The following is a 15,968-nucleotide window of genomic DNA, read 5'->3' as shown; positions in this document are numbered from 1 at the left end:
ACATATAGTTACATTTACAGAATAATATAACAAAATGATAAAAAATTATCATACCTTCTGGTCTAAACATCAGACATGTATAAAGCTGCTTGATGTCCATTCTAGTACACAATGAGGGAACTAGGCTGCCAATAAGGGCCTTTTAGCCCACCTGTAATCCCAGTCTCTGACAAAGCTGCTGAGCCACACATTTCAAAGCAGATGTCAACTGCTCATTATATGGTAAGCTTCTTAAGATTTTATCTGTATGATAGGCGTATGCATACCCCACTGTTCCTTGTCCACCAAAGGACTAACTATTTAATCGTAGTATGCGGGCAACAAGGTCTTTCGAAATCTGTATGAAGGATGGCTTTTAAGACTGTTCTTTTCATCCCATTATTTATGTCGTGTTTGGAGTCAATCTTCCCTATGATTTCTTAGGATGTGTAGTTTTTTTCCTTAAAAAATTAAGTTGGAAAATTGGTTTCAAGTCTTTCTTTCATAATATTTTAGTCAAATATCTCAATTTCACTGTAGTATACACTGATAGTTCAGTGCAAGTGAGCGTTTGCAGCTGTTCAAGAATTTTCTCATTATGTCTATTCACAATTCACCATTATAATTAATTCATTATATACAGTGAGCAACCAGGATGATTATCCAGAAAGTAAGCTTATCTGGGGTTGTAATATGAGAGACAGCATAGTTATTGAGAACCAGCCTTTTACTAGGACAAATAACATGAGTTGTTGAGCTACTTCCGAACACAGTCACCATTGGAATTTAGTTCCTTGGTGTACTGTGAGATTGACTTTTGTGTTCCTGGGTCATTTATCTGCCACCTGGTATTGGAACCAGTATGTAACAGCTGTCTGCACATTTTTTCAACAGAAAATGTTCACTGAACAGGTTTTTCTCAATGTGTGAGAAAGGCCAGAAGGCAGGGGAGCAAGGTGAGCGACACTATATGGAAAAACGAAAACCTCGGAGTGTATAACATGTTTAAAGTAAAGAGTGAACAACACTTGTAGTAGGGAATGTGACATTTTTTGGAAGCATGCTACAACATAATTACAGGAACACTAAGAATCTGTTTCTCACCCAACAGTGCAGTGTAGTATTTGGTGATTTACATAGATTCTGCAGGTCTAGCATTAGTTACTAATCGTAGTATTAACACATTTAGTGAAAACTAAATACTCCACAGGTGTGTCTGAGATTTACTTTGCCACAGGTTAAAAAAGTGTGATGTGGAAGGTCTAGCATTAATTTGTAAAACAGCTCCTTGGTGCTCATTGTGATGTAGCAGGATAGACTGAGCAGGCATTTGCTTGCTTGTTATTTAGTTTGTCAGTGAACTATAACACCTACAAATACTGTGCACTTAGCTATCTGAGGATGCTGATTCTTGTATATCGACATAACATCTTGAATCTTTGTTTTTGAATAATCCGTTGTAAGTTCCATGAATTGGTGCAGTACTTTTAGCACTCTAGATCAGAGGTAGTCAACTGCTTTTCGACTTCTGCCCACTTTTGTATCTCTTTTAGTAGTAAAATAGTCTAACTGCATACAAGTTCCACAGTAATGGTGGAATAGGAAAGTACTTTTATTTAATAACGTTTATAAAGCAGATCTACAGCAATATAAAGCATACAATAATAATTACTTACTGTACACTTTGCCAAAATTTTATGAAAACCTAATGAAAATGTTTTTAAAACCTACTGGTCACCATGAAAGCTGGAATGCTCACTAATGGGTGTTAGGGACCACCCTTACTACCGCTGCTCTAGACACTCGTTCAGGAGCAGCAGCGTTTGAATTCCAGCTCGCACATTCTGATTTCAGTTTTCTCTTGTTCCCCTAATTTTGTTAAGGCAAAAGACAGTATGATTTCTCTGAAAAGTTGGTGACCAATTTTCCTTCACAACATTGCACTTCTGAGCTTGTGAACCATCTGTAATGACATTGGTATCAGTGGAACGCTAAACCCTAATCTTTCTTTCCTTAGGTCCCTACTGTGTAAGAAGGTGCACTGCATTGCCACTGTTAACCTGCTACTAGAACTTGTAAAGTCGTTTGAAATGCTTATCATCTGTGCTCAGTTGCTAGTTGCCAGCTCAGTTTCAGAAAGCACCTACGGGACAAGTGTGCAGTTGATTGGGCTAAAGCAGGATGAGTGTTTGAACAGCACTGATTCTGCTAACCAGATGGTACTTCTGCTAAGTGGACTGAGCAGCAATGTCATGCACTAATTTTTCCTTTTTTACCCTTTAGCATTTCCTCTGAAGTCACAAAACTAGTCACTGATGATGTGCCACGGTTCTTCACAATGTAAAATAATATATCTCTGAAAGTTTATTAAACACAGCATGTGCACCTAACTAAAGAGAAAACTACAAGGCAAAAACAAATGAAACAAAGTTTCAGTTGTGATTGTGTAAGTTTTACCAGTCAGTCACTAACAGTCTGTACGTAATGTGGAGATACAGGTCATGGAAACCAGCTGTGGTGAACACCAGTTCCAGAGGTGGTCTGTTGTGGTCCATGTAGCCTATAGGAATGGTGTCATTGACTTTCACATCAGTAGTAGGCCTTCGTCAGAGTAGGTCTCCATTCATCAAGTTTGGAGACAGAGGAGTAGACGATGAAACAGACGTATAGATTGAGTTCCCTTGTAAATGTCAGTTTCCTATAACAGAGCAGGCCAACTGAGAACTAAGAGAGAAACAGCTCTTTCAAGAGCTGGTCCATGTGAGATGGAGGTGCTACAGGTCTATTTTGATTAGAGTGTTAAATCATCTGAGTGAGATACCAGATTCATTTACCCTTTGGCAAAACCACCTTAAAGTGAGAAAACTGTGTGTAATATAGATACTGCACTAAGAAGTGCAGAAGAGCAGATTGCACATTGCATTTCATGGTGCTAAGAAATTCACCTTGTGATCTTTGTGACAGGAAAACATGAATCTAGTTTCACAACTGAAGCAATGCTAAGAAATTCACCTTGTGACCTTTGTGACAGGAAAACATGAATCCAGTTGCACAGCTGAAGCAATACTCCATAGGCACACGATTTGATTAGAAGTCTCTTGTAAGGAACATTGTCAAAAGCCTGAAATATGGAATGAGTTTAGGATTCCCCGTCAGATAGAATGCTTGCTATGGAAGAAATTTCTTGACGTCATTTAGCTTTGCCCCTCTGATTGTTATTATTATTATTATTATTATTATTATTAATGTATTTATATATTTTTACCCTTCTGGGTACACCACCTTAGTATGACCTACCTTCCCTCTAGCAAAGTCCACACTTCCCCCATTCTCACTGTCATCCGTGGAATGTTTGAGTTCCATTACCATTGGATAGGTATGTTATATGAAGCCTCTTAAATTACAACATGTTTCTAGCCATGCATCACTAGTCTTTTTTCTGTGAATGAATGGCTATTGTTTCTGCCTACACAACAACCGACAGTAGTTCTCTATGTTCTCACTACATCAAATAGTTTATTGTTCTTTGCTTATGAAACTATTTCCATACCGTGCTTAGACATACAGATGTGTTTATAGTGAGCTTACTCAGTGACAGAAAAATGTATCATTTCAGGGAAAACTGTGGCCTGTTTTCATTAATTGTTCCTCGAAGTTCATTTGCAGACAAGAGAATATCTGGACCATAGAAATTTTGAAATTCATAATTTGTCCCACACAACTGTTGGAATATATCACAGTATCCTTCAAGCAGTTAATCAGTTTCTCACTACAGTAGTAAATTACGTGTCATCCAACTTTGTCTGCTCTCCATCATGTCACATAAACACTGTACTCTCCTCACTCTCAAGGTCATTAATACCAAGATTGTATAAATGTAATTGTTTGCAGTCATAGGGCTAGGTTAGATGAAAAGAAACTGAAAATAAGTGTTTCCAGAGAAGCTTCATTCTTTGCATTTCTGATGCTTTCTTGCTGCCTGTGCCTTTCCATTGTTTCCCTTTTGTCCTTCATTTCCATTATGGTTATCAGTTTAATGTTCGTCACTTGTTTGGCAGATGTGTTTCCTTGGAATACGGAAAGATCTTCATTGAAACAATGCGTGTGGATCCATTTTTAATGGGGTGAAATTCTCTTGCAGTGCAAAAACTAAATATGGATTATTTCAGTACAAACCAGTGTGATAAAGTTATCCTCTTATCTCGTATTCCACTATACACAAATTTTAACTTAATTTGAATAGGGTTGAACTATGATAAGTGCACATGGATGCTTGAGTTAAAAAAATGGACCTTGTTCATATTCCAAGTCTTGGAATATGCAAATATGTAAGGGACTGTTTTGTTTTTAAGTACTTTTATTGTCTCCTGAATTACTGTGAAAATCCAAATCATAGTCCTCCATGTTCAACACTAAATGGAAATGGCTCATTAAATAATTGTACAAAAAGATTTCACCTCTTAGAAGTACATGAATATGTTAACAGCTGGAAGAGGAGTACACATTCCACAACATAGTCTTCTTTCCCTTGACATAGCTCTGTTTTGCCTACAGGAAGCAATGCAACATAATAAAAAAAAGTTAAAATTTGACATGGTAAATGTTACTAAAGCATCCTTATGCAACATAACATTTATTCAGCAAGTTACAAAATTTTTGAAGTTATTGATCACATTAGGGATTTTATGGTGGAGCACTCACAGAAGTAGGGGAGTGGATGGTAAGTTGAGTGAGTTAGTTAGTTTGTTAGTTACATGTTCCGTGGATCATTTTGCACAATGTGAAATGAGTCATTTTACATTGACATTACAAATTAATTCGTAAATATGGCTACATGCTTAACATTTATCAGATGTGAGCTAGTAATAATTCCTACCCACCACGTTTTATACATTACAATAATAGAAATTCTTCTATGGAATAGGAGTACTTGTCAAGGAGAAACTTTTTCAGTTTGTTTTTAGCTTTTGCGTTGCTGTCTGCCAGTCATTCTATATCACTGGGTAAGCGATCAAAAATTTTTGTTGCAACATTGTGTACCACTATTTGTGGTAAAGACAACCTTATGTGGAGTAATGAATGTCTTTTTTTTCCTGGTATTGTGATTATGAGGAGTGTTCAATAAGTACTGCAACCCTTTTTTCTGAAAGCAGGTTGGTTTTATTCAGGATTCCAATACACCATATTATTCCCCACTCTTTTGGCTACAAAACCACATTTCTCAACATAATCTCTATTCACCACAATGGCCTTACACCACCTTTCTAGGAGGGCCTGTATGCCCCCATGGAACCACTCTACTGGTTACCGTCAGAGCCAATGTCTTGGTGCATCACTAACTTCCCCATCATCCACTTACTGCTTCTCACAATATGTCACAATATGTATCCTTCATTGGACCAGACAGATGGGAGTCAGAAGATGCGAGATCTGGGATGTGGGGTGGATGGGGAAGGTTTGTGAGCTGCTCTTGGGTGCGCAGACTTGTATGAGCCCTTGCATTGTCATAGAGAAGGAGAAGTTTGTTTGCATTTTTGTGATGACAAACACACAACCTATTTCTTCTATTTCCTGCTGGTAGCACAATACACTTTTGAGTTGATTGTTGTACTATGAGGGAGGTCGTCAAACAGAATAACCCCTTCAGAGTCCCACAAGAGTGTCACCATGACTTTACTGGCTGAGGGTGCAGCTTTGAACTTTTTTCTTCGGAGGAGAGTGGTGTGGCACTGCTCCATGTATTGCCATTTTGTGTCTGGTTCAAAGTTATGAAACCATGTTTCATCGCCTGTGATGATGTATGACCAAAAATTGTCATGATCAGCCTCATAACGTGCTTGCAATTCTGCACAGATGGTCCTTAGTTATTCTTTATGGTCTTGCGTTAGGTGGCAAGGAACCCAGTGACACACATCTGTGAATACCCCCAACTAACCACTACTAACAGGGACGCTTGATTGAGCAGTGAGTTGTTTGATTGTGATCCATCAATCACCTTGAATGAGGTTGTCCACACATTCCAACATTGTGGGAGTCACAGCTATGTGCAGCTGGCCAGCATGTGGGAGATCAGATGGGTTTATGTGAGTTTGTTGCAGTGATGATAGATGCATTGCCTAATGACTCATCATGCTTTTGTTCATTACCAGGTCTCCATAGGCATTCTGCAAGTGTCTATAAATATGTCAGATGCTCTGATTTTTTGTCAAAAGAAGCTCAATGACAGATCTCTTCTTGGGACACACCTCTGTTACAGAGGCCATTTTGAAGGTTATGTATAAGGCCGCCACCTATTGGAACTTCATGAAACTTTTCCACAATGTCCCACAAGAAATTCCAAATTTTTTTTATCCAAAAGTGACATAGGGAAAAAATGTGTTACATTACTTATTGAACACTCATCACATGTACGTCTTCGTTTCTTTTGATCTTTAGTGGATTGCTTGCAACAAACTTCATGAGGGAACAAATATACTGTGAAGCAGTTGTCAGAATGCCCAACTCTGTAAACAGATGCCTACAATATGGTTGTGATTGAACCCCACACATTGTTCTTAGAGCATGTTTTCAAGCAATGAAGACTTTATTTCTTAAAGATGGGTTGTCCCAGAACATTATGCCATATTACATTACTGATTAAAAATATGCAAAATATGTCAGCTTACTGTGTTTGCCAAATATTTACAATGAGTATAAATACAGATGTGACTGAACTAAGTTGTTTTAGGAGTTCCAAAATCCGCTTTTTCCAGTTTAAATTCTCACTAATATGGAACCTAAGAATTTTGAAGTTTACACACCATTTCTTATTTCCTCACCATGTGTTACACTTGTCATTGATGTAGTACTCTAGATGTGCAGAACTGAATATGTTGTGTCTTTTTAAAACAGAGTGTGAGACCATTCTCAGAGAATTGGTCAATGATACATTAAAACATATGAGTGACAACAGCAGACCTAAGATTAAGCTTTGGGGAAACCCACATGATTTCTCCCCATTCAGAATTATGTCCCCAGACTATATTGGTTGAATTGCTAGTTACAACTTTCTGCATTCTTTTCCTAGATGTGTCATTATCCATTGGTTGGCTTTACCATCAATCTCATATAACATAAATTTGTCTAGACGAATACTGTGATTCACACAGTCAAATGCCTTAAATAGGTTGAAGAAAATACCAACTGGCACTGTTTTATTATTTAATTTTTGTAAAATTTGGTGAGTGAACATGTAAATTGTATAGAAGACATGAGGGCATATGCCTGTTGTTGTTGTTGTTTTTGTTGTTGTTTTGAAGAACAATAACAACATCAAATGTGTAACATTCCTGCCAGTGAAACTGGTTATCCATAGTTATTGTCTGTCAGGTAATAAGTGTCGCTATTGCATTGTTCTTTGTATGCATCATACCCTGTAATGTAAAAATGTGTGGCACATTATATCTCATATCACAGAGAAATTCACAAAAATTTCGAAAGAGGCACATTTCCATACTTGGAACATATTTTTACAGGCAGTGAAACCCAGTCTAGTGTGTTGTTGAAATAGGGGATAAAATGCAAAAACTAGTCAGTCATGTAAAATTGTGATGTAGGACTTCAGACAATTTGAGATGGCAAAGATTTCATTTTGTAAGTGGGCTAAGCCTTTTTGAAAAATTTGTCATCATTCGGAAATGTATATAGCTCTATATGTCTGTCATTTGCAGGATAGGTTGAAAAGTTTGCTTAAATATTTGTTTTTTATGTTACAATGAAATTGTACTTGATGTCACCTGTCCATAGCTGCATATCTCCATAATAAATACAAATAAAGGTAAACATCATTTTCAAACACCAAAGCAGTTACTGCTGCATTTGATTATTAAAGTATTGAAATATGAAATAAGGAGATGGACCTCTGCATACAACAGCTGTTTCCTTCTGTGGAAGAAAAGAATGCTTTAATCTCTCTCGGCATTTGAGTGTTGGTGCTTTGATTATAATCAATAAACTCTGTTCAGAAAATGTGGTGCTGTTACCATATCAAAATTCTAGGTGATGGATGGAGTATCTGCCATTACAATTGGGAGGCTAGGTCATTGGAAGAATCCTTTGGTCATTGTTGGTGGTAACTGCTCTATTCAGGGATTTGACTATGAAGGTAATGAGCCATTTTGGACAGTCACGGGAGACACTGTCACCTCGCTTGCTTTATTGGACTTTGATGGTGATGGTGATAATGAGGTGAGTGTTCTTTGTTTCTGCCATATCTTTTAACTTTCACAAACTAGCAATAGTTGTTATTTTTTAGCATACAAACAATATAGAAAGTAGTTTTCATTTTTAAATTTAGCCTTGTATGAGTTTGTAGACACCCTTGCCGAAAAAGTAATGCACTGCATTTTTTTTTCTCAACTGAAAACAGTGCTCTGAATACAAGACATTTTGTATGTATTATTTGAAGTCTCCTGAGTGAGCGTGCCAAGTTTCCATCATGTCTGACAGATAGTGTAGCCGCAGGACAGTTTCAAAATAGCATCTGTAGATGATGTACATTACAAGCAATGTGACATCATTGAATTTCTCACCGCAGATAAAGAAACTGTGGGGAATATTAACAAACGCTTGTGCAAAGTCTATGGAGCACCTGCTGTTGACAGAAGTATAGTTAGTATAGGGTGAGGTCATCAGAAGGCAGTTAGGCAGAGCTCCATGATTTACAGTGATTGGGGAGACCATCCACGTCTGTTACACCTGACATGTTGCAGCAAGCTGATGTTGTCATTTGCCATTAAAGGATGCCATTCGTGGAAGACATTTTGAGGATGACGAGGAGGTGATTCCCATAGTGAAGAACTGGCTCTGCCACCAGGACAAGGATTGGTACTGACAAGGCATACATGCCCTTGTTTCGCGCTGGAGGAAGGCCATAGAACAGGGTGGAGATTATGTGGAAAAATAGGGTGTGTAGATAAAACACCATTCTCTTGTGTGTGTAATTCCCATTATGTTCAATAAAGTATTGTTGAAGAAAAAAAATGCAGTGCATTACTTTCTGGGTAACCCTTGTAAATCATAAAATTATGTACAGGGTGTCCATAATTAGTTACAGTTTCAAAACGGTGTAGAAAGAAAACCACTACTTAGAATGATGTCAGATTTAAACAGCATATTATTAATACAGGGCAAACATCAAAAAATAAGAATTTGATCACTAGATGGCACTGTAAGAATCAGTATATTCATACCAACAGATGTGCAGCATGCGGCTGTTCCTCAGTTTGCATCTGAAATGCCTAACATGGCTGTCTCCATGAAGGATTACATGCTGATGGTACAGTTATTTTACAAGAATGGGGACTGTGTGCCAGTAACCCTGCAGTAGTTCCAGATACTCAAGGTATGAAAAAAGCATTGGTACAGTGCCTGCAGAGGATCTGGAGAAAATGATTACAAAATTTGAAAACATAAGGTCTTTTGAAGTACAACGTGACAGAGGGAGGAAGGCATTGATCCAACATCTGTCTAATGTCGTCACAACGTTGCAGGAGGGGTTGAGTGGTGGTGTGCAAACATGCATTTCATGGGGAATTGTCTGAACACTGGGCATGCCTGGGAAGCACGGTGCATAAAATCCTACGAAACATTCTGCATTGCTAGCTATACAAAATTTCCCATGTTCTGGAGTTGCCATCAACAGAAACATTCACTCTGAAATTTCTTGCTCACATGGAAGTGGACAAGAATGACCATGGAATGTTGTGTGGACAGACAAAGCCCATTTCCATGTCAAAGGACATGTCAATACACAGAACTACAGAATACTGACAACAGAAAATCCACTTGCATATTGACCGCTACCACTTCATTCTGAAAAGATGACTGTGTTGACTGCATTGTTTTGAGAAGATGAGTCTTGATGGTTTTGTTACTTGTACTGTCACTGGTAAATGCTATGAGAGTCTTTTGTGCACCAATGTCATTTCAACCCTTCAGCAACATGGATGTGTGGGCAGGATCATTTTTGTACAAGACAGTGATCCTCTGCAAATTGCACAGTCAGTTTTTCGAAAATACTAGAATTATCAGTCGTCATTTTCTTACAGCCTGGCTGTCCAGATTATGTGATCTTAATCTGTGTGACTTTTGCCTGTGGGGTTATATAAAAGATGTGCTCAGTGCTGCAATTAGGAATGTAGCTGAATTCAAGGCACACATTGTGTAACGCATTCTGAACATGACCCCGGAGACACTAATCTGTTGTGGGACATGCTGTTTCTTGACTTCAACTTGTGGCAGAAAATAGTGGACAGCATGTTGAACATGTCTTCTGTCAGTCTCACGACAATTAGAAACTGATGTCATTTTGCTTTTTATGCTGTTTGTGGCCTCTGTACACTTAAAAGCTGATTTTCTCATCTGACGCAGTCCTACCTGTCCTTGGTGGATGAGATTGTCTTGCCAACAGTGCCATAAATGTTGAGTGCTGTACTTGTGCAGTCATTCACACTGAATAGTATGGATAATGTAATGTGCAACTCAAACCATAGCCATCATATTGCAATCCTCCTGTCATTTATAGCTGACCCCATTTATGTTAAGATGTTTACAGTGCCATCTGTTAGTAAAATTTTTGGTAAATTTTTTCTTCCTTGATGTTCCCCTCCCGCTCCCCCCCCCCCCCCCCCCCCCCCACACACACACACAACATTAATATGCTGTTCAAATCTGACATCATTCTGAGTAGTAGTTCTCTTTCTACAGCGTTTTCAAACTGGAACTTTAATTTTGGGCATCCTGTATAAGTTATATTTTTGTACTAGTAAATCATTTCCCTTTATATTCTGTGTATTATGTGCTGTGGTATTGTGTCAGGTTTTGCAAGGGACATTGAGGCTAAAACATAAGTGGACATAGACTATGCACCAGATTCTTGCTTCAGTTGTTGTTCTTGTTGTTGTTATAACTGTGGAAGAAGATATATATGCTGCAACTCATTGATACTGCAAAAATGCAGTGATGAAACATACTAAATTTTGATACCCATCTCATAAAATCTTGTTTATATAATGCTGTTATGTAGAAACATATGTATTAACTCACATTCATATCTGAAAAAGGTATTTCACTTTTGTCACTTTCAGAATAAATACAACATATCTTACTAAACCTTGTGTTGAATGTGAGGGGATTTCTATTTTTATGGATAGTGAATACTGCTGCATTCCTATATAATTTCTCCTTATTGTGCAGATACTGATTGGTACTGAGAGAGTATATCTAAATATTAAAACATATTTTAAAGTTATAAATTTGTGAAAGTTTGTCATACTGTGTAGTGTGTTCAAAAAGTATGTAAGTTATGTCATCCCACATTAAGTCCACTGCACAACAAAAATGGTGTATTGTGAGAAAAAAAGTGAATGTTCCAGATTTTTTGCAGACACATACTGCTGTGGTACAGGTAACAGGTGTATAGCCATGTGAGACTTGAATGGTATGGGAAGTGGAAACTTACTCCAAAGTTGAAGTACACCACGCAGAACAGTTCTTGTAGGCAAAACATTCAAATTGCACACAGACCACCATGAAATTATAGTAATATGTGGACCAAATGCAATTTCACATCCAGCCATCGTGAAATGGTGCCAAGATTTTGATCAAGATGGCACAAATGTGGTTGATACTGATTGGGGAATCCAGCTCTTGCACCATGTGATCGATCATTTTAACAAGCTGAAAGAATATCTTTGAGCAGGGGTGGGGGAAGATTTTCCAGTGATGATGATGATGAATGGTGGTGGTGGTGGTGGTGGTGGTGGTGGTGGTGGTGGTGATGATGAGTACACAACAATACAGCAGTTCTCGAATGGCTCCATGACCCAAGTAGCGGATTTCTATCTCTGAGGTGTAATGTTATGGACCTATATTTTACATCAGTAGTGCTGCTTCTTTTGAGCATCTACCTTCTAGTTATGATATGGTTTTGTGACATTTTGTTAAATGAAAAACACGGGATCTTTTCACATTTATTAGTATCAGTAAAATAGTGATTATTTGCTTCTATTCAATATTTTAGACAGTTTGTATATCAGAGGTCAGCACCTACATTACAAATGTTTTGACTGAGTGGTAACACTTTTACAGTGAACTTTCACTGTCTAATTCTGTCTGACAAACCACATGAAATACAAAATGAGATTTTCACACTGCAGAGGAGTGTGTGATGATATGAAACTTCCTGGCAGATTGAAACTGTGTGCCAGACCAAGACTCAAACTCAGGACCTTTGCCCGCAGAAGAGCTTCTGTGAAGTTTGGAAGTTTGGAGACGAGGTAAGGCAGAATTGAAGCTGTGAGGATGGGTCGTGATTTGTGCTTGGGTAGCTCAGTTGGCAGAGCACTTACCACTGAAAGGCAAAGGTCTCAAGTTCGAGTCTCAGTCTGGCACACAGTTTTAATCCGCCAAGAAGTTTCAATTTGAAATACGTTTTAGTTACAAGATATTTTCAGAAAGTAAGAGTACTAGATTTTTATATATGCATATATATTTTTTAAAAAGTGTATTTGAAAAAATTACAGGATATTGTTGATACGCCTGTTGACTATTTTTCCACATAATCACCATCCTGTTCAGTGCATGTGGCCACCCGTGGCACAAGATTCTTTATGCCCATCTTGAAGAATTCTCCTACCAGCTCCTTTCCACACTTCAGAACCTCTTTCTGCTCTTGCTGCGTGGTTGAAAAATTAATTTCACTGATGTGTGCCTTCAGGGAGGTGAAAAGATGGGAATCTAAAGGTGCCAAGTTGGGGGAGTGCAGGATGGTGGTTCAAAACATCCCAGCCAAATGAGTCCAAGTCTTGGTGACTAAGGTTGTATGTGAGGACAGCTGTTGCCATGTGTTAAGCACACTACTCGTCAGCATTCCCCTCCTTTTGTGTTGAACGCCCCTTTTGAGTTTGTTCAGGTCTCATAATATCGTTGTGCATTATGGGCTCCCTCTGAGGCAAAAATTCAACCAAAATGATGCTTTTTCAGTGCCAAACCACTGCTGAAATGTCATATGGGTAATTTGTGTGAAGCCACTGTAATGACTGTCTTTTTGTGTCAGGCATGTAGTGAGCCACCCATGTTTCATCTCCAGACATAATAGAGCTCAGAAAATCCTCAACCTTCAATTCAAGTCACTCAAGAAACTTGAGGGCGCAACTGATCTGATTTTTCTTGTGTTTCTCTGTCTGCTGTTTTGGGACACGTCTCATGCACAGTTTCTGACCCCACGTTTCTGTGAGTGTCTCATATAAGAGAGTTCTGGAGAATTGTGGAAACATCACAGAAATTTCATCCTCTGTCAATTGGTGATCTTCATGAACAGTTTTCTCATTTATTTGCACCAACTTATCAGTCAAAATAGGTCTTCCACTCCTCTGTTTGTCATGAACATTTTTCCTGCATCCACCAAACTCCCTACACCACGTAAACATTCTGTTCATAACACCTTCATCATAAACCATCTTGATTGGTGGAAAAATTTTGGTAGGTGTTATTCCTTTTGCAAATAGGAAGCGAATCACAGCATGTGGACCACATGTGGTGGGATTTCTTGTCAACACCTTTCACACATCTGGACACTACAATGTGAGTTTATGTAATACTATGTTCATATGATTCTCACTGGGGTCAGGGAATCCCCCTATACTGCTCAGTGTTGCAACTCTTAAAAAAACTGCAGGTTATTATGATCATAGTACACTTACTTTCTAAATATGCCTTGTACACAGAGATGGCACATTGTAGCTGTTCACTTTGTATAACTTACTACATTATTTTTACAATTTAGCGGCTAACTTCAGACAGACATACTTCACTACAAATTAATGCATACTCATCCATGATTCACCAGGAAGTTTACATTTAAATGGCTAACCATGGTCTGACTGACTGAACCCAGCCAGTGACACAGATATGTTCACAGTTTAGCTGTTAGGTGCTGATTGACTGAAGCATTATCCTGCACACCTACTTACAAATGCATGTAAGGCTAAAATAAAAAATTTGTTATATTTGTAATATTAACATAAAAGAGCAATATCACACAAAATAATGACAACCAAACGAGTAAGTCTGTGTAACTCTAACCTATATTGCAAAAAAAAGATACTATTGTATGTCAATAATTTCTACTTTCACAGGAATTACCAGAACTGGGCAAAAGGTGATAAAAACTGAGATTTTCCAAATTAAATCATTAGCAAACTAAGAATATCTTGTAGTAGCTATGAAACTATTGTTCATAATTTTGGAAATAACCATCTATGTCAGTAAAACACTATTCCAGAACCTGTTGCCAGTTGCAGTGTATAGGCAACAAAAATGAGATTTTCAGTAATTCACATTAATTTTGACCAAATTTTAAAAAATTAACCTGCCATAATAATCAGCTAATTAAGAGGTATAATTTTATCTTAAAAGTTTGACACAAATATTATAGTTAGAATCTGCATGTTTGTCTTGATGCAGCATAACTGACGTTGCGCAAATACACGGACATCATTCATCCAGTATTTGAGAATAAGAGCACTTAGTGACTTCCAAAAAAGATTAGACATAATTTCAAACCGTTTTGAAATTTTTTCTCACCACACCCCCATAAAAATGATGAAAGGAAAATAGTTTATCACTTATTACATTTTAATGCTCAGACTTCAGCATCCCACACAACATTTTAATTTATTACTTCTGTACGACTACCTCTATTCACCATGTGATACACAGACAATATACCACTGAACAAACCTTCAAAATTATATCATTGTATGGCACACAGTTCAGGAGATATGACGTTGTACATATTGAGAAATGTGAGAAACTAGCTTTTGCTTAAAATAGAGCACAAATTACCCAGTTTATATTTATCCATTGTTTCATAATGAGAGCACTAGCGACTGCCAACAAATTTCAAGCACTATTTCAAACCTTTCTTAAATTTTTTCCTCACTTACATGTATAAATACAAACATTTCTCACATTAATTCATCTGTAAAGTAATCAGACATTTGAAGCTGTTTTATAAATGGAAAGTAAGTTCTTTACGGACTTTGGGGTTTACTGGTTATTTAAGATTCAAACCTTCTGGAACATGAGAACTTTGATTAAGAATGATTTTCGAAATAGGAAATTTTCGGAAAAAGTAAAATTTTTATGGCAAAGAGGAGAATGAGGGCTTTTAAGTAAGCTGTGTCAGTTTATAAACAAACAGCTAGTTGCTCAGTAAAATATTCAGTTTCACATTTTCATTACAGATCTTCAGTTATAGATATTTCATTATAAAAATTATTTCCAAGTAAGCTAACTATAATATTTCTGTTAGTGATTGAGAAATTGCACAGTGAATAATAAATCTCACTGAAACAGGGCACGAATAAGAAATTATATATTCTATATAACTGACGTTTGCGTGTTCTCAATGAAACTAGATTAAATAAAGAAATAAAATAAAATACTGATGTAATGAGTGTTAGAAGAACAAATGGGATGGTTCCACCATGCTCTGTTACAAAGAAATTAAGTGATTGGTAGAACATTATGACCATTGTTCACAGATATCTGGTGACTGTGTTGAAAAATAGTCATTTGTCTGTGTCACTTTGAAGTGTAGTGCAGCATTCAATAAAACATATTAGTCTTGCCATAATAATGCCTAACTTACTTTGTGAAGTCTTCTCATCTCAGCTGGAGAAAATCTACAACACTTCATTTATAATAGTTTCTTTTAATGTAATATATTGTCATACTTACTTTCACAGTGTCGTTCTTAATAGTTGCGGAGCAGTCAGTCAATTTCATGTAGAGTGCACAGCAGCCAGAAGTCACTTTGGCCGTAGGGACACTATATGCAGCACATGAAAGCAACTCACTGCTCTGCAACTTCAATGGACATGAAGCTCGTCAATTAAGAATGAAACTGGTGGCCAATGGAGATTAATAAGTCAATAATAGATTGC

At 37.4% G+C, this 15,968-nt stretch overlaps 1 protein-coding gene across 5 annotated transcripts in view; it reads left to right on the top strand.

The window, feature by feature from the left end:
* Positions 1-15,968, top strand: part of LOC126470503 (Bardet-Biedl syndrome 2 protein homolog) — a 178,643-nt gene that overhangs the window by 78,216 nt on the left and 84,459 nt on the right. For all 5 annotated transcript variants that reach the window (XR_007586222.1, XM_050098391.1, XM_050098387.1 and 2 more), the window contains one exon: positions 8,017-8,205. Coding sequence is in view for 4 of the 5 variants with exons in the window: in XM_050098391.1 (XP_049954348.1) it covers positions 8,017-8,205 (189 nt within the window). In the remaining variant the exon portion in view is untranslated. The remainder of the gene's footprint in view (positions 1-8,016; positions 8,206-15,968) is intronic.

This window comes from Schistocerca serialis, chromosome 3, assembly GCF_023864345.2.
Source record: "Schistocerca serialis cubense isolate TAMUIC-IGC-003099 chromosome 3, iqSchSeri2.2, whole genome shotgun sequence".
Taxonomy (NCBI): Eukaryota; Metazoa; Arthropoda; class Insecta; order Orthoptera; family Acrididae; genus Schistocerca; species Schistocerca serialis.
Note: the sequence above shows the minus strand (reverse complement) of the source record. Positions and strands in the feature narration are given on the sequence as shown.